Source organism: Pteropus medius, unplaced genomic scaffold (assembly GCF_902729225.1).
Source record: "Pteropus medius unplaced genomic scaffold, Ma_sr-lr_union100, whole genome shotgun sequence".
Taxonomy (NCBI): Eukaryota; Metazoa; Chordata; class Mammalia; order Chiroptera; family Pteropodidae; genus Pteropus; species Pteropus medius.
In genome coordinates this window covers 10899882-10926002 of record NW_024347791.1, presented here as the reverse complement: position 1 = coordinate 10926002, position 26121 = coordinate 10899882, and the positions used below count along the sequence as shown (strand labels likewise).

At 36.1% G+C, this 26121-nt stretch overlaps 1 protein-coding gene across 2 annotated transcripts in view; it reads right to left on the bottom strand.

Annotated features, from left to right (window-relative positions):
• Nucleotides 1-8069, bottom strand: part of COL28A1 (collagen type XXVIII alpha 1 chain) — a 130435-nt gene extending 122366 nt beyond the window's left edge. For both annotated transcript variants that reach the window (XM_039878025.1, XM_039878026.1), the window contains exons 1-3: nucleotides 7945-8069; nucleotides 5002-5161; nucleotides 3542-4098 (exon numbers count right to left, since the gene is read on the bottom strand). In XM_039878025.1, coding sequence (XP_039733959.1) covers nucleotides 3542-4098; nucleotides 5002-5125 — 681 coding nt within the window. In that variant the 5' untranslated portion in view covers nucleotides 5126-5161; nucleotides 7945-8069. The remainder of the gene's footprint in view (nucleotides 1-3541; nucleotides 4099-5001; nucleotides 5162-7944) is intronic.
• Between the last annotated feature and the right edge of the window lie 18052 nt (nucleotides 8070-26121).

The window sequence follows — 26121 nt, the reverse complement described above, 5'->3', positions numbered from 1 at the left end:
TTTCCATACAAACTAATAACATAGAGGGAAGATGTAACAAAATGCTTTAAGTAGCTCAATTTAATGGGAGGGAAAATTAGGCTGGGAATTAAGTGTCATCCAGAGTTTTCATTCTCTTTCCATCATTAACTACTCATGTTGCTTTGGGCAAGTCATATAATCCTTCCAGGTCATTTTCCATGTATATAAAATGAGAACATTTGACCACATAGTCTTGGGAGCTGTAAAACTCTGTTCATAGACCCTATGTACAAAATTTAAGATTTCACCTGTGGTCCTCTCTTCCCCCTTCCTTCACCCCTTTTCACTCCTTTTCACCCCTTTTAAGTTAACAGCCAGTGTAAATCCAGGCTGAAAGCAGATGAGATACTTGTATCTTTAAGAAATACCAGGTCGTGTGGAGAAATGGGAACTCGGATATACTGACAGTCTCAGTGTAAAATGGCATTACCCTTCTCCAGAATATTTGGCTGTACCTAGAAAATTAAAGATGTGCATGCTTTATCTTTAGGCTGCCCAGGAAAAGTCCTTGTCTCTCTACCTGGTATGCTGACAACCCTTCTAGACATACCCTAGGGAAATTCTTGTACATTTCAGCATTCATTATTTTTAATAGTGAACACTGGAAATGATTAAAATATCCATCGATAATGGAATGGATTAACAAATTAAAAACTATTTAGCAGCTAAAGTAAATGTATTAGATCTACATGTTTCAACATAGAAAAATTTCCAAAAATATTGAGTAAAAAAGCAATATAATCCAAATTATGAAAATATTTAAAACACATGCCAGAAGCTTGGTTTCCTCTGGGAGGGAGAGAAGAAAAGAAATTTGAAAAGAATTCAAGAGAGACAATAAAACAACTAATAATACAAGTCAAACTGTAATTTTTGAGAACAACTAAAGACACAAAGAAAAATTCAAAATTTTGTCACTATACAATCTTTTTATAATAAGCAATATCCTTATCAATTTTAAACTCATGAATTTAGCTCCTATTCTGTCTGATGTGTAATTTTACACTTTTTTAGCTCTTCCTTTGAAAATTCAATTTCTGCTTTGCCATATTTCTCTTTAAAAATACATGCCATGAGGATTAAAACCATAACACAACTAATTATTTTTGGACTTTATTTGATTTTGTTTTTGTTGAAATTTGTATTTCTATGGAAACAAAAAATGGATCCAAAACTGCACAATAGATAAGATTGTTTCATACAATGAACAAAGCTCCATCCCTAAGGGCACTTATAGTCTATAAGCCCTAGTGACAGAAAACGGCACACAGCAAGCTGCGTGGGAAGGATATTCCTAGATTGAGAGGAACAACAAGATATTTTCTTAGAATAGGTGGGTTTTCTGGATAATTTTGAAGAGAGGAATGCAAAGGACTGACTCATTGATGGAATTTTGTCTATATGTCAAAGTTTATGAGGAAAAAAGTCATAGACTATTGTGGACAATAGGACAAAGGAAGCAGCAAGGAGGGACAATTATTTAAGAGTAGACAGCAGGGGCCACGTGGATAGAGCTAGATGTTCTTTCATGGGGTTCTTTCATGATACTTCCCACTAGAGATGCCAAAGAATGTGCAATGATTCCTTGATTTGTCTTGGCTCCTGCAAAATCTATTCATGGTGCATACTCATGTCCATGAATTCAACTAAAGTCTATTCTGTCATAAAAAGGAATAAAATTATACCTAATTAACTTATTTTTTAATGTCAAGTACAAAATTATTTCAAAATAAAAAAATTAAAAAATTAAACTAATGATGTAATAGAAATAGATTAGATGAGGAATTTTACCAAAGGTCTGATGAAAAGTCAAGTTTTGCCTCCTAGACAGTGGCAATTTGAAACACTGGCATATCTTTCTTTGAAGACCCTAATAAGCCCTTTGGATTCTGGAAGTGTTTGGTAAGCTGCATCTCCTTCTAAGAAGTGGCTATTCACAGACCTTCCATCTGAACAAACAAGCTGAAATTACAGGATGCTAAGGAAGAGCAGAAGCATTGGGACACTTGGTCATTTTTTGGTTTCCCCAGAAACAAACAAAACAGTCTTGCTTCGAGTCTACTGCCAAAAGCCTGTGTTCTCAGTTGGGCAGGAGCTCTTGGTGAGGGTGTGTCCAGGAGTATGAACCTTCTGAGCTTACACATCTGGCCAAACAAGGAGCTGCCTGTCTTATATCTTCTACAGTCAGTAATAGGAAAGTTATAGTCACAACCCCAGGGTTCTCTCCTGCACATGCTGGAAACTTCTGTTTTAAGTTCAATGGTGAAGATTCCTTAGGCAGAGCTAGGCAGTTAGCCAGGCACACTGCATGGTTCCCTTTCATGCAAAAGAGATGCTCAGAGTGAGCATTCGCCACAAGCTACCATTTGCCTTTTCAGCATGACTTTACAGGATTAAGCATGCTGACTTTGGGGTCTTTGCCTTGCCTTAAATTTTCAACTATGGAATAATGATTATAACAGTACCTACATCACAACCTTGTCATAAACATCTAATAAAATAAAATATATATAAAGTGTTCAGAACAATGCATAATAGAGAGAGCACTTAAGAAATGATAACTATTATTTAGATAAGAAAAACTCAGTGTTTCATGCTGAAAACAACTGAGTAAAAAAAAATAATAAGAGTAATGTTGGGGAAAAGATTGAGGAAAGGGAGAAGGGGCAAAACAACACTGAAATGGAGCCTGAGGTTTTTCCCAACAATTAGAAAACAACAATATGGAATGTTCAGTTCCTAAAGGACAGATTTGTCTTGCCCTTTTCTCAAGAAATCGAAGAAAATCAATATTACTTTTTTAAAAAATCAATTTTACCACTTAATAAATCAAACACTTTTTCTCTAGTTCTCTTTTTGAGAAATATTGTGAAAAGGGGTTTCGTTTTGATTGCTTTGCCTTCTGTTTTCCCAAGCAGTGAGGAAAGGCACTCACACACAGCGAAGAAACCAAGAAAGAAAAGCATTGATACAGTTAATCGGACCAGTCAAGTGGGACTCATTGATCTGATGGGAGAAACTGCATGTCGGAGGTTATTTTACATCGAATGCCCTTGTTAACACCTAAGAAACAAGGAGATCATTTTTAAAAAATTGGAAGTCTATGAACTTTGCTTGAGTATAATATGGCAATAAGTGAGACGAAGTCAAACAGTATTTCTGCACGTGTGGAATGGAAAAGACCAACTTAGCAGACCACAAGTTGACCACCAATTGAATACAAGTCAGCAGTTTCAATGATCCCAGGATGTGTAAACAGAAGTTTGAGTTGTATTATCGGACATTAATTCTTCCCATGTCCTCAGCATTGGCTAGCAATAAAGTTAGGACTGCACTTCTAGAGAATAAGCCTGGTACTTTCTCAGTTTATCTAATGTAAATGATCAAGGAAGTGGAGGGAGACTTCGGAAAGATTCTTCTTTACATTTCCAAGGGAGATTGTTTTTCTTTAACCTTTTGGACCTAGTATCTATCCTCACAGAATTCGTAACCAAGATATCAATATTATAATGATACCTACCAGGCGATCCTGAATTTTATCTACAAGGGCTGGATCACTCAACAGTAGAATGGGTTCACTGGATGAATCCCCAGATATCAAACGAAGTTTGGCTTCATTGACTACAGTAGAAAGTCCAATGGTGATAAATAATATTCCTGAAGTTCTGGCATCTTCAGAAATACTTTGAACATCTGGGTTCTTTGGATGGTCAATGCCATCAGTCATCAGCAAAGCCACTTTCACACTGTCTTTACGCCCTTCTCTCTTAAGTAGCCTCGTGGCATTGGAGATGGCATAATAAGAGAAAGTACCTTGCCCGATGAAATTCATAGACTTGACCCTCTGTTTAAAAGTCTGTAGATCCTTCCAAGAAGAGAAAGGTGGATTGATTTGGACAGAACTGCTAAACTGAAGGGCTGCCAGTTTGATGTCATATTTCAAGGCGTGAATCGGGGTCAATTGGAAAACCTTGTCACTCAAGTTAGCCACAAAATCTTTCTGTTTATCGAAGAGAACAATTTTAGAGCTTTCAGAGCTGTCCACAATGAAGACAAAATCTATGAAGCAAGTAGAGTCTGAAATAGAACAAATTGGTTAGGCAAAATACTTGTCTCTACTCATGAAACAATTTTGTATAAGAAAAGCCTTGAGGTGATATATTGTGTATTGTTTGTTTCTGAGAGAAGAGAGAAGTGAAAAAGAGAGGCACCTTATAGACAGGGCTGAAGGTGTAAAGAACTAAACCTCTTTCCAAGTCTATAAGTTCTTTTCCTCTTGTAAAATTATGCAAACCAAAGCAATACTAAACAAAATACCATATACTCTGAGCATCTTCCCAAAGTAAAATCTGCTTAAAATGAGAGGAAAAGAGTGCATCATAGTTTAAAAATTCAACAAACATTGGGCAAAATTGTCTTGAAGTAAATGACACTCTACCTATTTATTAGGTTTGTGTCATATTGGTAAGACCCTATCTTGTTTTGGTGTTTTGTGTTTTTGTTTTTGTTTTTTTTTTTAACTTTTTGAAAGGAAGGGAGAAAATGACTATACACATTACATCATAGTAACAATAAGGGAGAAAGAAACTTAAAAGCAGAGAATTTAGTATTGAATCTTAAGTCTGTATTTTACTAGTTAATTTGCTTTTTGCCTTGAGTGTGCCACTTAACCTCTCTGGGTCTCAATTTCTTCGTCTATAATATGAATGTGGCAATCTCTGTTATGCCTATTTGATAAAGTTACTGTGAAGCTTAAATGAGGTACTAAATGTGCAAATGCTCTAAAAACTGATATTTCTATAAGTATGCTCTGTAAATAGATAATGTATATTATTAGCATAATCATATCAAAGTAGAATGTCACATATATCCATACACATATGGTTTGCTATTAACATCAAATGCTATTTGGAAAAATTCATCATAGTGCTTTAACAGGCAAAAACTAATCATTAAAAACAAAAACAAAATATTTTTTACCCTGAAGATCAATTTTTCTTGCAAGTAAATTGGACTTTGATCCTTTCTTTCTTTGTCCATATATTGTTTGACTCATAAAAGCTGGCAAAAGCAGGAGATAAAAGACAAAATGTCTGTTCCACATTATGGTAGATGGTGAAAAATCATCTGCCTGTAGTACCTTTAATAGAAAAATCAGTTACAAATACTTTAATAAAATATAGCGTTTGCTATTTTTAATTTCAAGGCAGCAGAATTTAAAACTGGCATGTTGCTGAAGAAAAGAGTTTTCATTCATATTTATAGAAAAATATCCACATTGAGATTTTAAAAGTTTCTAATCCAAACAAACCATGGCACTACAATAAAACATTTATTGGCGAATATTTCTATAAATCAAAGAATTACATCTAAATAGTCTATTTTTATTTTGAAAACTGCCTCCGCCAGAATTGCCAACTGGACCACAACTGCATAGCCAATGAATCAAAAGAATATGAGAAGGGAGCTTCCAGTCAAGATGGTGGAGTAGGTCTATATCTGGATGTAAGGGTGCAAATGTATTTGTTGGAAATACATGTTTATATAAAGACCCAATTGCTTCTCTGGAGCATATATGTTCAAGAATGATTAATTTGTAGAATAAACCGATTATTATAGTCATTACATTAAAAAATTATATGAAAGCAAAAATCATAGATTTGCTAAGCAGTACTGTCCTTGTGTTAGCTAGAAGAACTAATGGACAGAAATAGGATTTGAAATCAGGAAGCATACTTTCTAAATAGCCCTGTGAAAATGTTTTTCTGGGTAGATTAACAAAGAAAATTCCAATCCTGTATCAAAACTTCAGCCATCTTCATCATTCAATATGCCCAGCTATATACCAAATGACTTTTAAATTCACAGCTTCCTCGGTAAGAAAAGACTAATGTGTGGCTAGCTCAAGCATACCTGAGAATCGGAACAAGAATTGAACCAATGTTCTGCATGGTTTGGAAATGCTTGCTTGCTTAAACTATAACTTCAGAAGTTCTAGAAACAGGATTACGTTTGTTGTTGTTGTTGTTGTTGTTGTTGTTGTTGTTGTTGTTGTTTGGCATCTTGCCTTTAGGGAATGAGAACAGGGAAATCATGGGCATGATTTTTCCAGGCTCTGAGTAGAGAGTGGAAATATATGCAAAAGCAGCGAGGAATGAGATGGGTGACTGCTTTCTTTCATACATGCCAGATGGAGAAACCCCAAAGGGAAGCAAAGCTGTTGGGTTGGAGATGAACCAATGGATGGCTCCACGCCACAGTCTGCTCCTCAAATAGCATCATCTAGTTGAAAGTTTGTTAAGCTGACTTTGTATCAGTATAGCTAAGCATCTCTGCTAGCAAGTGCAAGTACAATTGACCAATTTTGTCAGCTGCTCTTCAGACCAGGTATGCTAAGATGTGAAAACAGCTGTGTGTTAAAAGAAAAAATAAGAATTGTGCTAAGGAAATAGAATATATGGAGGACATTCAGGTTCCTCTGGATGTAATCCCCTTGCTAACACCGAGGAGAATACAAAACATGTTCAAGTTTAATTCTGAAGATTGTGTGAATAAGGCGATGTTACAAAACACAGCTGCTATTGCATTTTCAGAGAGGAGGAAGGAATAACACCATGTCCCTGATATTACATATGACTTTCCCTTTTGTTGAGCCTATACTAGAAGTAACTTCTTTGAAGTTCTATGAATAAGAGATTGAAAATTTAATTTCATTGAAAATGAGAGATTTTACAGGCTACATGATCAAGATGACTCTTCCAAAACTGAAATACGGTGATAACTATGCAGGATCATGAGGAGAAAACCACTTTCTTCTCATGTGTAGGTCTCATTTTGGGTTTTGGAAATGCTGGGTTTAAATACTTATCTTTCTCCAAAACTAAGCACCTATTCGTGTAGTTTCTTGGCATATAATCATGAATTCTTACCCGAATCCTTGTATATACAATATTCACTAACATAACTTATTCATTAGCAGTAATCAGAATATCTTACATTTTATTATTATTTGCTCTGACATTTTTTATCTAACTCTCCCAAACCAAAGTTTAGTATTCCTTTCTGTTTTCTGATATTCACCAGAGGACACCCTTATAACTTTCTACTTTTCTTCCTCTAGTTTTATAGTTTTACTACCTTCCTGAAATCTCTTTTTCATTAGTTTGGCATTTAAAGGGCCCATCTATTTCTAATCACTTTTGCCATGTTTTACTTTGCCTGTATTTTAATAATGTCCACCTTTCTCTCATTTAGACATCACATAACAAGTAAAATAGGTTTCAGGGAGGCAATGCCATTAGTTAAATGAAATAAATATAAACCTCTACTTTTACTACTGGTTTAATTTTATAAATACAGAAACAATGATTATCTTTTATTAAATGCCATAATTTTCCTTTTTTTTTTTTGCTTAAATTTTATTTTGGGTAAATATCAGGATCAATAACTCCAAAGACTTTCTGTTTTATGAGTTCTCATTAATAAAATTATCTTACAGCAAGGTTTACCAATTTTATTCACAATATTTGCATCTCATTTGTTTCTATCTGAAGATAAAATGATGAATAAATACTTAATTCAAATTGCCAAACTAGCCAAGTTTTAAAGTATACTATAATTAATACTGAATTATAAAAACTTATTCCGAATTAAGAAAATGATGTCCTAAAGGATATCAGCATCATTGTAATAGTATGCAGTAGACTATAAGTTAAAAATCAATTTAAAAATAACTTTAAAATAAATTTTAAATTTCTACATTTTAATAATTATTCATATTTTTCTAATTAATTTAAAGTAATAGCAGAGTATACAATTTTTTATAAGCTTTTCTCACATAGTATGTAAATCATTTAGTCTTCCATGTTTCCTCACTAGTCCTATCTTATTTCAAGTGATTAAAACAAAACAGTTACATCTTACCTTATAAAGTTTGGCAAGCAGGAATTAAAGACTGGTAAAGCAAACACCAACAGCAAAGACCATTGTTGGGGATGGAGTTGACTATCTGATATTGTTCTGCTCTGTGTGAAACAAAAATTGTCTTTGCTTTGGATCTTTTGCAATCTTTTATTCATGTTTTCTAGACTAGGTTAAAAGAGTGGTCAGGCATTTAGCCAGGGTGCAAGATCTGGGTGGGATCAGAAAGTACTTTAAAGGAACAGTGTCCTTTAGGAACAATCTGTGTTTTACAGACTGTTATAAAAAGAAAAAACTTGAGCAAATTTTCTACAGTTCAGGCATTTGTTGACAGTCTGCCATTGTTTCTCATGCAATGTCTTTCTCTTTTTAGTCCTACATTTCTTTGCCTGGGATATGCACTCTGTTCGATATTGGTTCTAAATAACTCTATGAAGAAGTATATATGACACCAGATTCAGATGATAAACTGATTTTTCAAGGGAGGCAATGGGTTGACAATTATTGAAGCTGGAAGATGAATATATAGAACTCATTATTCTAGTCTTTCTACATCTGTGATTTTTGAAAGTGTTCATAATAAAAGATTATATGATATAAAGTAAAAGAGTGATCTAAATTTAATCCTTGGTTCTCTCTCTAACATAGGAACCTCAGTTTCCCACTTGTGAAATGCGACAGTGGATTTAATTATTTATCAAGATCCTTTCAAACAGTAATATAAGAGGTAGGTTTACAATGGTCAATATTCTGAGGTCTCTGTCCAGGAAAGGTGGTCACTATAGTGGTTCCGTTCTCTTTTTTCCTATTTTGTACCTTGTGGTTACAGCCCATATTAAGTCAGTGTTTATCAGTACAGAACATACTGCCAAGAGGCTACTTGACCCCTAGACAACAGGCAGGGAGTCTTCTCTATGGACTGCCTCACAGATAGAGAATAGCAAGATGGCCAGAGAAAGCAATGTAAATGTCCACATTATCATTGCTATAAATCAGCTTTCTTAGGAAGACATTTTAGCATTTATGCATCTACATATTGTGACAATAATAGTTTCTATTTCATGAACACTTAACCAGGCTAGGCACTGTGCTAAATGCTTCACACGCATTTAGCCCACCAAAAGCACAACCACCTACCTATAATAAATACTGTAAAAATTCATGCTTTGCAGGTGAGGATGTCGGGGCAGAGGGAAGGAGTCCAGTCATTTGCCCCCTGTCATACTAATGCTTGAGAATGCCAGAATGGGATCTTAACTCAGGCTACCTGCCCTCTGAGCATCAGTTATAACAACTGTTGCATCATTAAATCAAGTATCCATGTGAAAGTCTGTGTTTTCATTGTGTCCTCACAACAAAGCAGTTCTTGAGGAACTAAGGAAGTTTTGTGGGCTTTGGTAATAGAAAGAAGAAACAGTGGGTATATTGTAAAAGTAACAATGAAATTTCCTGGGAATCAACCACATATATATTTTAAATATTCTGTGGATGTTAACCACACTTTTCACTTTTTTGAGATTAGTGTCATAGGATACGGAAGTGATATTTTTTAGAAAGCCAACTCTCTTTTTCCTGAGACAGATTAACCTGGAGAATAATAATACCTCTAAGAAGCAAACAGGGGAGAAATGGACTAAAACCCTCTTGCTTTTTAACTGTTCTGATTGAAGTTAGTAGGGGGTTGGAGTTCTGCCTGCTCATCATTTCCCCTCCACCCCCAAAAGCCAAATAGGATAACCTAAATCCAAGGTTTGTCACACCTCATTCCCAAGTATAGCAATCAGGACTAAGTTGATTGGGTAGATGACTCAAAAGAAAATCTTGTGTCCTATCAATTTATATCAGGCAATTAGCTTTGCCTCTAGAAAAACTATGTGCTATGGTGAAGATTGAAATCTTAATCTTAACAGATGATCTTGAATTAGTGTGCAACTGGGCATACCAAATAAGAGAGCATAGATGATGATGATGACTAGAAAAAGGCAATTTAGTGTCCATGCTATTTTAACAGTTGGTCTGTAGCAAAAGCTTTATAGAAGAAAGATGGTACACTGTTTTTACTACTACTACTGTAGATGGACAAGAGTAAGCACTCAATAAGTATTTGTTGAATGAATGATTATTAGAAGCAATTTTTTAGTGTTCATTGATCACTTGAGAAGCATGATACAACTGATTGCTCTCCTCTAGAGCATTTCTAGATAGCAAATCTTTTTCAATATTTCTCCCTAAATTTTAATACTCTACTGTAGTAGAATCTACATTGGCTTTATTTGTTTTGGTACCAGTGCCAAGATCTCCATTTCAGTAGTGATGGTATTTGGGGACCCTAGGATCATATAAAAGGGATCGAAATCAAGAGGTTTAGAGAAACATGGCAGAGTAAGAGACGTCTCCAGATCTCTCCCCTTGAAACAACAATAAGCAGAACATCTAAAGCTCAACAACAACAAAAAACACCCAAACTGCTCACCAGCATGTCTGAGCATGGGATCTGTGCATAAGAGGAACATGGATGGACCTCGAGATAATCATGCTAAGCGAAATAAGCCAGACAGAAAAAGTTGAAAATCACATGATATCACTTAAATGTGGGATATAAATCTAAGAGCAACAAATGAACAGGACAAACAAACAGAGACTCATGAACACAGACAATAGACTAGTGGTTACCGGAGGGTAGGAGGTGGGGGGAGGGGGAGGTGGATGGGGTAAAGGGGATCAAATATGTGGTGACAGATAGAAATCTAACTATGGGAGGCGAACACACAGTGTAAATATATATATGCCTTACTGTTAAAATGTACAGCTGAAACATTTTGGATTTCATTAACCAATGTCACCGTAAAAAAAATTATTTAAAAATAATTAATTAATTGATTAATTAAATTTTAAAAAATAAATAAAAAATAAAATGGATCATAATCTGGGATCACTTGTATATATCGGAATGTTTCACCTGCATGGGGTTATAGAAATACAAAAAAAAAAAAAAAGGCTAGTTACATAGCAGCTCAAACTTTTACCACAATTATACATCTTGACTAAGATCAAAATCTCACAATTTCACCCTGCTGCTACATGGCTGATCCAGAGTAGAAGAGAACATTATCAACTGAGAAGGGAGAATTCAATGACCTTCTTACAGAGTTTGGAGAATTTTCTCATTAAAGGCCCCCCGTCTTTTTTTGCAGTATAAAATCTGGGTGTAGTAGAATTTCTAACATTTGTCCCAGAACTCTGAAGTGTTTGGGATTCACTATTCTTCTTGGCTCCTAAAGTATGACTTAGATGTTCTCTCATGCCATTTATCAGTAATTTAGAGGAACACTAAAATGGTATTGGCCTTATTTATCAACTTAGGGAAGGATGAAAAGCATTCAATGACAACAAAGAAGTAGAATTATCATTGATAATAAAATATAGGAAACGTGGCATCGCTTAAATCTGGAGCAGCGTGACTCCAGGGCCTCTCCCATGACTAAATTCTGGCTAACTCTTCCACATTCCCTCTGCTCGATTTTTTTTTTCTTTGTATTGTTTACTCCCTCATATATCTAGCTTCGTTATTTGTCATTTGGTCCCCAGCTTGAATAATTGTGTCACATATGAAACACATGGTGCTTTAGATCACGGTGACAGCGTAAATTCCCATTGTATTAATCTCGTGACTATTAAAATCTTTCTCTAAAATTTTCTTTCGATATTGATATTTTTCTCTTTCTGTGTTATTTATTTTTTACTAAGAGCAAATTGTTTTATGTTGAAAATGACAGAGTTCTTTCTGGAAAATTTTGCAATTTTCCTTTCTAAGAAATATCTGAAAGTGGATAGGTATTGTCCTGTCATAAATCTGAATGTTTGATTTTTTTAAAAAGTATTCTTTTTAGTCAGTGAATAGTGCAGTCTTAACTTTTTCAGGCAACAGTCCACCGAAAGAGAAAGATTAGATCTATTCAAGCTTTTTTTTTTCTATGTGAAAACATTATTACAAAATTATGAAGCAGAGCTCTGTAACAAAAATATGCACTTGGATTTGTTTTAACACTCAAATAAGTCTGAGAGAACCTTAATATAAGCCACTTGAAGTAACACATTCACATCCAAAAGATTTCAACAAACTTATACAACATATATTGAGTACTAATTCCTGTGCAGCTTATTGTTACTAGTTCGGATTCAAGTATTCCAATTATTATGAGCTAGTCAGCTCTCCAACTCTTTTAAAACAAGTCTCAACTAAAATTTCTGAACAATCACTGCAATAGCCACAGAATAATTGGAAGAATTAGATGTTCCCATGATAATTAAGAACTAGGATTGATGAGGGTAAGAAGAAGCATTTGAAGATAAAAATCAAGTTTTCTGCCTAAGTTAAAAAGGAACTGAAATGGGATCTTGAAATCCCCAACTTTTATTTAGTGTAATAATAAATAAGATAAAAAAAAAAATCAGGGTTGCTTGACATCTTTTTTCTTAAAACCTTCACCAAAAGAAGACTGAAAGGCCAATTCTTTCTCTAAAATGAGTAAATGGTATCTGTTCTAATTCTTACTGAGGTTACTAATCAACCATTAAGATATTATTTTTAACTCACGTCTAGGAGGAAAATTGGGAAGTAGGGAGAGGTAAACTTTGACAAATTCTATTTTTAATGGGTAACTTATTTTCTATTATTTACATGATTTTACTTTTAGGTGTAAGAAAGTATAGTACTATATATAGGTGAATTATTTGATTCTCCACTAGATGGTATTCAATTTTTTTTGTATTTAAGACAAATAATAGCACTAAATCTCAGAACTGAAGGGAAACTTAGAGACCACTTTTATTTTATTCTTCCATTTCACAGATGCCCGACTAGAGGGCAATTTTTGTGACCCACCCAAAGATTGTATCTTGAGTCAATGAGGGAATAAATTTCAGATCTTTGTGTGTCAGTTGGCCATCTTTCATTACCCAAAAATACCCCAGGAAGTTTCTAAGCCTTTGCACCATCCAGGTTTGTGATACAGCAAAAGAAAAAAGAGGCTAGTCCATGACCAACAATTTATGTTTTGGGGGGGGGGAGATTTTACTTTAGTGGCAAATGGCTCAGGATAAATTATTTTTAGCTAAATTCCAGCGTGTACTGAGTCTCATATTGCATTGCATAAATCTTAATGCCTAGGCCATCTAAGGCAATGAGCACCGCTTCTTAGAACTCTGAGTTGAAGAATTTTCTCCTCCAGGTTTGGGAAGGTGTGCCTGAGTAGCTGGGTATTGTTACACTGATTTCAGTAATCTGTAGTGAATGTTATTGGTACCTGATCAAAACACAGACAGTAGCATATGTTGATATCATCATCATAAACAAGTTTTAAAACTTCAATACCCATTTGAGCTTTCTGGTCAGTCTGGGATTTGATAAAAATATTCAACAAATAAAGGTTTTAAAATAACTATCAAATTTCTGGAACAAAAGTGTTTTAAGAACATTAAATAATTCATTATTCTACATTATGTCAACCAGTTACAACTCTGGTTTACACAAAATTGTCCCTAATTAAGGTAATAGAGTCATCTGTTTTTTGAGTTACATCTAAATTATGTAGTTCCTCCTATACAATAGTTTGTTCTTCTATCCTTTTAAATTCTGTACTAAGTAAATTACTCATGGACAAAGTTTATAGTTAAAACGACTTAAGTTTATAGTGAAAAAAGTGAATTAATATATTTATTATTTGGGGATATGAAAAACAATATAAAACTCAACACAAATGTAAGGTACTTATTATAATCATTATTCATTATTTATATCCAGAACTATATATTCTGAAAGTACAAATGCATAATTTTATTTAATGTAAATAACATTTACTTAAGTATATATTTTCTATTTTACTAATTGACCAAATTCAGAAATGCCAGAAACTAACACAAATTAGTGAGGACTGGCAGAGGGTATCAAGGGACTATTGCTTGATAAAAGATATTTGGGCACCACCTTGTGGGGCTTTGTAGAAAGACACAGTGTGAGAGTCAGCTTGTCTACCATCATTAACAGATTAAAATTCTTAATCGCCTGTGATGCTGAAAAGGTAAAATGCAATTTGCTTTCTGCAAATGTTCAGGGTAGGAGAATAACAAGATGAATCAAAGGGGTGAAAAAATTACTTTATATATGAGTCAAGAAACTAAATAACATCTGATGAAATCTGAAATGCATTCTTTTAACTTTAACTTAGTTTCTACTACATGGAGATGGGGTGGTGGCGAGGTGGGGGAGAGGGGGAGATAATAATAAGACCCAGTCACTTTAGCCCGGTGGAGGAGATAGGCAAGTAAAAGGCAATGGCAAATTTTACCAAAAAATAAAAGTTTAAAATAATCAAATAGCAAACTCTAGTTAATGATACCATGCTGAAGTATTTGGGAGCAAATTATACTGGTGTCTGCAACTAACCATCAGAAAATGAAAGTTGGATAGTGTGATGGGTAGATGGATAGATATTTGATAGAATATGTCAATTATATATCAAATGTTAATTGCAAACTCTTGGTGGTGGGTAGTGGGTTTGCTGTATCATTCTGTCAACTTTTCTATATCTTTGAAAATTGTCATAACAAAATATTCAACAAAAAAAGGCAATGACAGGAGGGGAAAAAATGATGTAGATGGTAGAGGCTCTGTTCATTCCTCTGGCGACCAAATCAAAGTTGTGACAAAACAAGGAGTAGTAGCAAGGAAAAATCTCTTGAGATCTAGATGAACAAGTCATATAACGAGAGAGAAATCCAAGAAATCACCTTGCAATGTCAGAAGGTAGGACTGGGTGAGGGCGCGAGGCTGCCGGGAGAGGCTGAGTGAGCCGGAGGTTGCGACAGCGGCAGATTCCTTTTAAAGGGGCCGCTTCTGCGAGCAGATTTTCACAGTGACGGACCTGCTCGCTCTGTGCCGATTTGGCTGCGCGCAGGAAGCACCAGGGACTTATAGGGAGACATTGTTGGAGTGAGGCCTGACGCAAGACTTGCTCTGTACAAAAGTGCCAGCGGTATCCATTGTTCCTTGTTGAGCCCTCCTCTGATCCAGAGCATGGACGCAGCGCCACCATAGCCCTGACGTCATCAAACTGGAAAACAGAGGCCTCTCCACCCAGAGGATTCCCTGAAACCCCACCTCCCGCAACTCACAGCCCTACCCAAGCCACATCTAGGTGTGTCCTCAGCGAGTCAGGTGATCTTTGCTGAACAGTGCCTAGACTCACACTGGAGTCAGCTGGCCTTGGTTTCTGGTGTGGCCTTTTGAGGCAACTATAAGCACGGCATCTATGGATTATTGCTTGCTGAATCTTAACAGGTGGCCCAGAGGAGCAGAGGCTTGGGCTAAGTTTGGCCTGCAGCTGAATGCCTCTCAAGACTGAGCCACTGGACATCTACTACAAATCCATATTAATAAGACCAGGAGATTTAGGAGCTTTGCTTAGTACACAGAAATAGACATGCAAAGGCAGCCAAAACGGGAAGACAAACAAAAACCATATGAGAGAACAGAACAGCGATCCAGATATAATGGAGTCAAGTCATGCAAAGTTCAAAACACTTATAAAGATACTCAATGAACTTTTGGGAAGCATAAACAAGTTCAGTGAGAACTTCAACAAAGATAAAAAACATAAAAATGGAAATTATAAAAAGGAACCAGATCAAATGAAGAACACATCATCTGAGATGAAAAGTATATTAAATGGAATAAACAAAGGATAACAAAGTGAATAAAGAAAAGGATCAAAAGCCCTATCTAGAAGACAAGAAAGCCAAGGACACTAAATCAGAATAGCAAGAGATAAGATACCAAGACTATAAAAATAATTTAAGGAGCATATGGGACACTATTAAGGGTCAAAATATCCATCTAATTGGCATACCTGAAGGAAAACAAGATGTTGAACAGCTGTTTGAAGAAATAATGATGGAAAACTTCCCTAACCTGGTGAAGGAAATGGACATAAAACCCAAGGAAGCTCAGAGAATCCCAAAAACCAGGGATCCAAAGAGGCCCACACCAAGACACATCATAAAATGCCAAAGAAAGAATATTAAAAGCTGCAAGAGAAAAGCAGATAGTTATCTACAAGAGAATACCCATAAGGCTGGCAGCTGATTTCTCAAAAGAAACTATGCAGAACAGAGGGCTTGGCACAAAATAGTCGATGTTATGAAGATCCAGGATCTACAACCACGGATACTTTATCAAGCAACTCTAAATGATAAAGGACAGATAAAGAGCTTCCCAGACAAAAATAAACTAGAGGAATTTATCACCACCAAGCCAGTATTATAGGAAATGCTGGAGAGACTTCTTTAAGAAGAAAAAACATGTGTCAAAAACAGGAATCAAGAATGGTAACAACTACACTCCTATCAATAAGTACCTCAAATGGAAAAGAATTAAGTGTTCCAACTAAAAGATAGAGTGGATGAATGGAAAGGAAAACAAGACCCCCACATATTGTCTATAAGAGATTCACTTCAGATTGAGAGAAACACACAGTCTAAAAGGAAGGGGATGGGAAAAGATATTGCTTTGATGGACCTAGAAGGTATTTAAGTCAGACAGAGAAAGATAAACACTATATGATTTCACTTATATGCGGAATCTAAGGAATAAAAAGAACAAACTAATCAAAAACAAACTCACAAATACAGTGGATAATTTGGTGATGGACAGAGGGGAGGGGGTTTGGGGTTTGAGAGAATGGGGTGAAGGGTTAAAGAAGTGCAAATTAGTAGCTGATGCATGGTCATGGGGATGGGGAGCATGGCATAGGGAATGCAGTTAGCATTAATATGTTGGCTAGTTGGAGGGTCAGGGAAGGGAGTAATTGGGAGGATCATTTTATGACCTATATGGATGTCTAACCAATGTACTGTACACTTGAAACTAATCAAAAATTTTTTTTTTTTAAAAGGCAATGACAATACAGTGCGATAATGTCTATAAAAGAGACCTGCAAAGAGGGCACCCAGCCCAGACTGTGACACAGAGGTTGGAAGTGAGGGCATTGGAGGATGATTAGGGTTTTCTTTTATGCTATGTTAAAGGGTTTAGACGTTATCTTGAAAGCACTGAGGAGACACTGAACGATTTTAAACAGAGGAGTGACATGATCACATTTTCATTTTAGGAAAATAACTCTGGTGACTGTAAAGAACTGATTGCAGAGAAGCAAGTCCGAAAACTGAGAGACCTATTAGGAATCTTACTAAAAGACCAGTGAGAGATAAGGCTCTCAAGTACCTGCAGTGGAAATGAAGAGAAGAGAAGAATTCAGAGAAATACTTAGGAAGCAAAATCAGAGTATAGTACCTAGGAGGTGGTAAGTGACACCCTTTGCAGCTGAAAGACTCTGGTGAGAAAACCCAAATCTAGACATGGATGCAAGTGCCAGGAAGCTTGGTTGGGGTTGCAGGTTCAAGCCACACTCAGTTTTATTGGTAATAATACTGACATTTTTATCTCCATGTCTCTGACTGCTATGTATATTTCTCAATTAATTCCAAACCCAAAGGAAGAATGTCCTAAATAGTTAACACCCTTAACTCTCATCTCCCTGTGTATATGTATTTGCGAGCATGGTTAAAAGTTACTACATTTAATTTCATTGTTCATATAATCTCTACTCCTCAACCTCTACCTTGTGAAATAAATGTAATGGAAAGATAAATTCAGGTTAAAAGGAATAATTTTCAAGGCACCTAAAATTTTAAAGAGGTGCTAGGAAGACTAATGTTAATTTCAGCCACAAGAAAAAACTAATGGAGTCAATGCATTTATTAGAATGAGTAATCTTATCCAATTCCTTAAAAAAAATTTTTTTTCACTTACAGTTGACATTTAATATCATATTAGTTTCGGATGTACAGAATAGTGGTTAGACATTTCTATAACTTACAAAGTGATCCCCCAACACCCACGTGGTACCATACATATTTATTTCAATATTACTGGCTGTACTTAACATCCCCATGACTATTTTGTAACTGCCAATTTGTACTTCTTTATCCCTTCACCCTTTTCACCCAGCTCCCCTCCCCGTAACCCCACTTCCATCTTGCAACTGTCAGTTTGTTCTCTGTATCTATGAATTTGTTTCTGATTTGTTTGTTCATTTATTTTGTTTTTTAGATGTCACATATAAGTGACATCATGTAGTATTTGTCTTTCTCTGACTTATTTTACTTAGCACAGTACCCTCTATGTCCATCTGTATTGTTTCAAATAGTAAGATTTTATTCTTTTTTTATGGTTGAGTGATATTCCATTGTATGTAGATACCACATTTTTTTTTCGTCCAATCCTCTATTGATGGACACTTAGGTTGCTTCCATATCTTGGCTATTGTATATGTAATGTCCTTCTTTGTCTCTTGTTTTTAGCCTTTGTTTTAAAGCCTATTTTGTCTGATGAAAGTATTGCCATGCAGCTTTTTTTTCATTATTCCCATTTGCTTGAATATATTTTCCATCTCTTTAATTTTAGTCTGTGTGTGTCTTTCCATCTAAAGTGGGTCTCTTATAGGCAGCATATGTATAGGTCTTTCTTCCTTCTTTATTCAGTCACTCTATGTCTTTTGATTGGAGCATTTAATCCATTTACATTTAAAGTAATTATTGGTAAGTATGCAGTTATTGCCATTTTATTATTCATATTTTTTACCTTCTTTTCCCCCTTCATTATCTTAAAGAAGTCCCTTAAACGTGATCCTTTGTATTTCTGTGAAGTCAGTCGTAATTTTCCCTCTTTCATCCCTGATTTTATTTGTGTCCTTTCTCTTTTTTCTTTAGTGAGTCTAGCCATGGGTTTGTCAATTTTATTAACCTTCTCAAAGAGCCAGCTCGTATTTACTTTTTCTATTGTTTTTTGTTTGTTTATTTGTTTTCAATTTTGTTTATTTCTGCTCTAATTTTGATTATATCATTCCTTCTGCTGACTTTAGGCTTCATTTGTTCTTCCTTTTCTAGTTTTTTAAGATGGAGCGTTATGTTGTTTATTTGGGCTCATTCTTGTTTTTAGAGATAGTCCTGTAATGATATGAACTTTCCTCTTATGACCGCTTTTGCCGTGTCCCAAAAGTTTTGATATGTTGTACTATTATTATCATTCGTTTCTATGTATCTCTTGATCTCTCTTTTTATTTCTTCCCTGAACCAGTTAATCTTCAGTAGCATGCTGTTTAATCTCTCTATATTTGTGGTTCTTCCTGCAGTTTCTTTTTGCAGTTGATCTCCAGTTTCAGAGCATTATGATCAGAGAACATGGTTGGTATGATTTCAACCCTCTTATATTTGTTGAGGCTATCTCTGTGTCCCAGTATGTGGTCAATCCTTGAGAATGTTCCATGTGCACTAGAGAAGAATGTATAAGCAACTGTTATGGGATGGAAGGCTCTATAAGTGACAATTATGTCCAGTTGGTCTAATGTGTCATTTAAAGATGTTATTTCTTTATTGATTTTCTGTTTAGATGATTGTCCATATCCAACAGTGGGGTATTTAGGTTCCCTACTACGATAGTGTTTTGGTCAGTTTCTTCCTTTAGTTTTGTTAGTAATTGCTTTACATATTTTGGGGTTCCCTGATTGGGAAGTTAGACATTAAAAAGTGTTCTGTCTTCTTAGTGCATGATTCCTTTTATCATGATGAAGTGTCTCTCAGTATCTTACTTTACTTTTTTTATTTTGAATTCTATTTCATCTGATATTAGTACCACTACTTTGAATGCCATTTGCTTGAAATATCATTTTCCACCCTTTCACTTTGAGTCTATATTTGTCTTTGGAGCTGAGATGTGTCTGCTGGAGGCAGCATATAGTTGGGTTTTGTTTTTTGATCTAATCTGCAACTCCGTGCCTTTTTATTGGTGAGTTCGGTCCATTTACATTTAGGGAGATTATTGAAATATGAGGTCTTATAACGAATTATTCTTTTGCTTTCCAGTAGGTCGGTGTTTCCATTGCTTCTTTGTCCTTGTGTTTGTGTTTTCTTTATTTTGGATGGATTTTGTGGGTTTTCCCTTTGGTTCTTCTTGTTTTATGTTATATACTTCAGTTCTGAATGTTTAGTGTGTGGTTACCATTAGGAATATGAAAAGGATAGTTATATATATATACAGTCATCTGTTTTCTTCTGTGTGTGCCTTATTCTCCATTCCCCTTTGCGAATTTGGATCTTCGAATCCTCTTCTTTTCAGTCATTGTTGTCTCAATTTGTCCCTATGTATGCTTAACATTCATTAGTATCTTGCTATAGCAATTCTCATCTTTTATTTAAGCTTATAATGCCCTGTTCTTAGTAAGGGTTGCAATCCTCTGCTTCTATTTTCCTGATAGTCCTAATTATGTATAATTTTTTTTTTTTGTCATTTTGTTTTAGGTGAGCTGATCCCTTTCAGTATTTCCTGTAGTGCAGGCCTCGTAGTGGAGAATTCCCTCACTTTTTGTATGTCTGGAAAGGTCTTAATTTCTCCTTCATATCTAAAAGAGAGGTTAGCTCGATACATTAGTCTAGGCTGGTAGTTCCTTTCACTTAATAGTTTAAAATTTTGATTCCATTCCTTTCTGGCTTGTAAGGTCTGCGCTGAGAAGTCCGATGATAACCTAATGGGTTTTCCTTTATGGGTTACCGTCTTCTTTTCCTTGGCTTCCCTGAGAATTCTGTCTTTGTTGTTGTTTTTCGATAACTTTAATACAATGTGTCTTGGTGAAGGCCTTTTTGGGTTGAGATAATTGGGTGTTCTGTTGATTACTTGAATTCCAAGCTCCAGTTCATTCTTAGATTTGGGAAATTCTCGTTCACTATTTGTCTGAAAATGCTTCCTAGTCCCTGCTCCTTTTCTTCCCCTTCAAGAATGCCCATTATTCTTATGTTTCCCTTCCCAACGTTATCACTTAGTTCTTGTATTTCTCTTTCATTATTTTTCATTCTTCAGTTTCTCCTCCTTCTGATTTATTTCTAGATTTCTGTCTTTGATATCACTGATCCTTTCCTCCATTTGGTTGCCTCTGTTTCCCAAGCTTGCTGTTTCATTTTTCAACTCTTGTAATGTGTGTATTTTTTTTTTTTTAATCCCCAGAAGATCTATTCTGTTCTTTTTGAGGATTTCGATCTCCCTGCTCTGCTCATCTGGCTGTTTTTTCAGTTTCTGAAATTGTTGATATGACTCATTTCGGAACTCACTGAGTTTTTTCAGAAGTACCATCCTGAATTCTCTATCATTTACGTCACATATTTCTATATCTGTAAGCTTATTTTCAGGAGATTTTTCTCTTTCTTTCTGACATGGCTTGTCACCTTGATTGTTCATGGTGTTTAATGGACTATTTCTCTGTCTGTGTATTAATGGAAGTGTATTTAGCTGTTTTCCAGAAAGAGGATTTATTATATGAAGGTCTCTCTTCAGCCTGCTGCAAAGAAGGTGCTTTTTTTGGTTTCCAGTATGTGGCGTCTAAGCCTATTGGATCCCTGCTTTATATAAAGCCTAATAATGCCTTTTTTATTTTCTTATGTTTAGTCATGCTAGCTACCCTCAGTTTCAGTCTCTGTCAGTGTCAGCAACAGTCTCAGTAATGTTTGCTCAGATTCCCCTGGTTCTCTGTGGTAATTGGTCTTGGAGGGTACGGAGGGTGGTGCCCTCTAGGTTGGGAATCGGGAGCTGTGGCTCAGCCTCAGTTTTGCAACCATGGCTGGTAAAAATCAATTGTTGTTTCTCTGCAATCCTGTCCCGCTAGTCTGCTTTCTGCCCTGATGACTGGGCCCTGCTGTCAGCTGTGTGGAACTCACAGCACTTCCAGGCAGGGCTGTTCAGGAAATTTGCTGCACCTTCTTCCCTCCCCCTCCTCCTGCAGGGAGCTCCAGAGGCTGGGAAAGGTAGCTTTAGTCTCTGCAGCATTTGCTCAGATTCCCCTGGTGCTCCGCGCTGTTTGGTCTCAGAGGGTATCGGGGGAGGGGCCCTCGGAGTTGGGGGTTAGGAGCTGCAGCTCAGCCTCGGTTTTGCAACCAAGGCCAGTAAAAATCAACTGTTGTTTTTCTGCCATCCCGCTTTTCTGCCTTCTGCCCTGATGACCGGGCCCTGCCGCTGGCTGCCACAGGGAGCTCACAGCTTTCCCAGACAGGGCTGTTCAGAGAACTTGCCGCTCCTTCTCCCCTCCTCTCCTCCTGCAGGGAGCTCCAGAGGCTGCGAGAGGCATCTTCTTTATTTCTCCCAGTCTACCGCCCGACACCCGGGGTTCTGACCTGTGGTAGCTCTTATGCACAGATCCCACACTCAGACGTGCTGGTGTGCAGTTTAGGTGGGGTTTTTTTGTTGAGTTTTAGATGTTCAGCTTATTGTTGTTTCAAGGGGAGAGATCTGAGGACATCTCTCACTTTGCCATGTTTCCCAATTCTATTTATTTAAATAGATGTTGAATTTTGTCAGATGCTTTTTCTGCACCTATTGAGATGATCATGTGATTATTTTTTCCTTCATTTTGTTTATGTGGTGTATCACATTGATTGCATTGTGAATGCTGAATCATCCTTGCATCCGTGGAATAAATCCCACTTGCTCATAGCATATAATCCTTTTAATGTATTGTTGAATTTGATTTGCTAATATTTTGTTGAGGATTTTTGCATCTATGATCAACAGGGATTAGCCTGTAATTTTCTTTTCTTGTGGTGTCCTTGTCTGGTTTTGGTATCAGGGTAATGCTGGCCTCATAAAATAAGTTTGGAAGTATTTCTTCCTCTTCTATTTTTTGGACCCAATTCTATTTAATATTGGGGGTAGGGCTTACTTGTATCTAATAATATCAAGGCAGCTGCTGTAAATCAGCAGTCTTTCTAGGCTATTAAATGGACATCTTATTTCCCAGACAATTATATTAAAATTACAAGAAATAAAAACTCTTAGGCAACATGACATATACTTAATAAATATAATTTACAGGCATTAATATAAGGAATTATTTCTATATAAGCAGAATATAGTTTAAATCTTCAGTCAGAGATGTAGAATTTACATGTATTAGGGAACACATTTCCTGATAACAGAATAGGGTAAGAAAAAATAAAAACTTAAACTTATTCACAGAAGATAATCAAGTGTTTTTCTGTTTAAAACAGTTTCTTCCAGTTAAATTCAGTCTTTGAGGCTGTTCAATTTGCAACTAATACACTTTTGTGGGGCATGCTAATAAAGAAGCAAATATGACAGACATGCATTTTTCCTTGGCTGGCATGTTAAAAATAAAACAAATAAAAAATTGTAATTTAAAATCTTAAACCATTAAATAAACAATTGAAGAGATGCTTCCCTCCCCCCCCAAAAAAAAAATCAATAAAATCTAATCTGCTTCCGGAGAGCAGATTATTTTTAGACCCAACGTATAAACATCCATCATCACAAAATAATATCATTATATTAGATTTCTCCAAACAATTTCAGGATTTAGCCATCCTCACACAGCATTTTTGTTTGTGTAACGGGATGTTAAAAATAGGATTTGTCATCTCTAATTTTGGCTAAAGCCCCAATAAACTAAAACAGAGCAATAGGTGATGAATCGTCTAACATTCCAAAATGAGATGCTACCACCTATGCAGAGCTGGAAAAGATTTTGTAAGCTGAAGACCCAAACCTTCCTGAAGGATATGAAAGACTTAGAACTGAAGAGTCCGGGAGAGATTTCCTTGGAGAAATTTGTTTCCAGGGAGTTTCACTCTTAATCCCCTAGGAGAGCTCTGGGGGTGCTATTCTCCACAGAGAGCTTGGCCTGTGCAACTTGGACAGAGATGGGGCTAGGGAACGTGGTGGACTGCTGTCTGAGGCAGGCCTGAAAACTCTACAGGCTAGCTAGTTGTTCTGAAGGCCAAAAGGTGAGAGGTTCATCTGTAGGGAAAAACTTTTACTCCTAGAGTTTGTTAGGAGAGATGATGCATGAGCATGCCCTATGGACCAGATGTGGGCCACAGGAGGATGAGAGAAGTAGCCTAGAGCAGTCAATGAAAGGATTTTTCTGGAAGGAGTGAGGCAGTCTCACTGAGAGACATTGGAGGTGCTCTATCAGGAACAGGCTGGTGTGAGGGGGCATTGTGTTTGACACCTGCCAGAGAAGAGAACTTGCTGGCTTTGAGAGGACTTTGGATAAGAGATCCCAGTGGAGTACCCAAAGAATGCATGAGAGCTCCACAGTGGAGAAAGAGATCACTTGAATAACCTTCTAAAACAGAGCAAGGCAATAGCCAGTCAAATAGATCATTCCTGCCCTTCTACCTGCAGGAGTGAGAAACTGCTCTTCTTGACTTTGGGGAAGGCAGAGGGGCACAAAGTGGGGAAATAGAAAAGTTGGGCATGCCCCCTTTCCTACCGCAGGCTTCCAGCCTGAAGCAAGCCCCAGCTGGGGAGAGGAGAAACTTCAGGCTCAGAGTTTGAACTACTATGTGGGAATAGACAATTTAATTATTGGAATGAGATAGTTTTTATGACTAAATGTGAAAGAAGTAATTTTTATATCAAAGATCGACTCAAAGACTGATGACATTTGCCTATGATTTCACTAAAATAGCAAGGTAATCCTTCCCTCAAAAGTAGATATAAAAGGGCAGCGGAAGGAAAAAAATGTTTGTGATACATCCTATGGAGTCCTGCTCTTTCAATGGATTGGTGATATTCAACTGAAATCAAAACAAACAACCAAAATTTTAATTCTTTAATAAATTAATATAAATTGTAAAATATGTTAAATATACAAAAAAAATTTTTGCAACTCTACACTAAGATGTTAATTGCATAAATTATGTGTCATTTCACAGGGCTAAGGCCTGCAGTTCTGCAGGTTGTGTGTTAAACACTTCCAGGAGGGCACTTTGCATGGTTATTCTACAGTTGTCAAGCCACAAGAATCTTGATGAAGGAGCACTTTTCTAATATGAGATATAACATTGTATATTACACATATTATACTGCAAAGGAAATGATATTGTATATCATGAAGAGCATTCACACATGGCATATTAATTTAGCAAATGCTCAGACTGTTATAAACAGTTTGCTCCAAACTGAATCTCTCTTCTCAAGTTTAGAGTAGTGGATTCCTTTAAACATTCCTCAAAAAAAGACAAATACACTCAACAATGCGATGATTATAAAACTGATACAAAAGTTACAAAAGGGATAAAACTTAGTAAATTTGTTTCCTGATCTTTTCTGTCCTGATTTTAATTCTGATTCTTTTCATGCTTCTGCTTTCTTCCTCGGTTACAATCATACTTAGTTTACAAAATCAGGCTTAGTTTTCTCAAATAAGCTGCTGCTGGTCCAAGATTTTGAACATTAGAATCCAGTTCATTATCTATTTGAAGGTTTTATAGCCACACATTGTATATTACATCAGAAACAGTTCAAATTATTGACTCAGTCCAATCAAATATGCTTTGAGTTTTCTGTGACCTGGTCTTTTCCTCAAAATGACACTGGTTCTAAACACATTATCTTCATAGTTAAATAAATGTCTAAATTTCGTTGTTGGTTCAGGGACTCTTTTTCTCATTTTACTACCAAGAGAAGCCTGCTTTTATAGCTGCTTTAGGCTTGGTTTGGTTTAAATAATTCTAAAATTAATTTGATCCACTGCAAATATATATTTTTTCCTCATCAATTGTTAAAGCTTACAATATTGACATCTTAACTCCAGACTGAGGGGTTTGGATGTTGGTATGTAAGGAATGAGCCGATGAAGGATTCTAAATAAGAGGGTCACTTGACATGTGCTTCAGGAAGACCAGTTTAGCCAAGCAGAGGACATGGTTTAGAGTAAAAGGGTGGGAACAGGGGAACAAGAGGCCACTTGGGAAACTACTGTCTGAGTGAGCAATAATTAAGACCTAACCTAGGGCAATGGCTATAGAAGCAGAGAGAGATTAGCAGAATTTAGCCTCATCATCTGTTTCAAAAGCCCAAATGTGATTTACTCAAATCTTATCCAAAGAGGATAAGATTTATCCAGCAGTGAAATGGTTGTGGTTTCACTAGGCTTAACTGCCAATTTGATAGTAATTTTGATAGCTGTGGCTTTAGTGCTTAGTCAGTTCAGCCTGCTATAACAAATTACTATAGACTAAGTGACTTAAAAACAACAGAAATGTATTTCTTGTCGT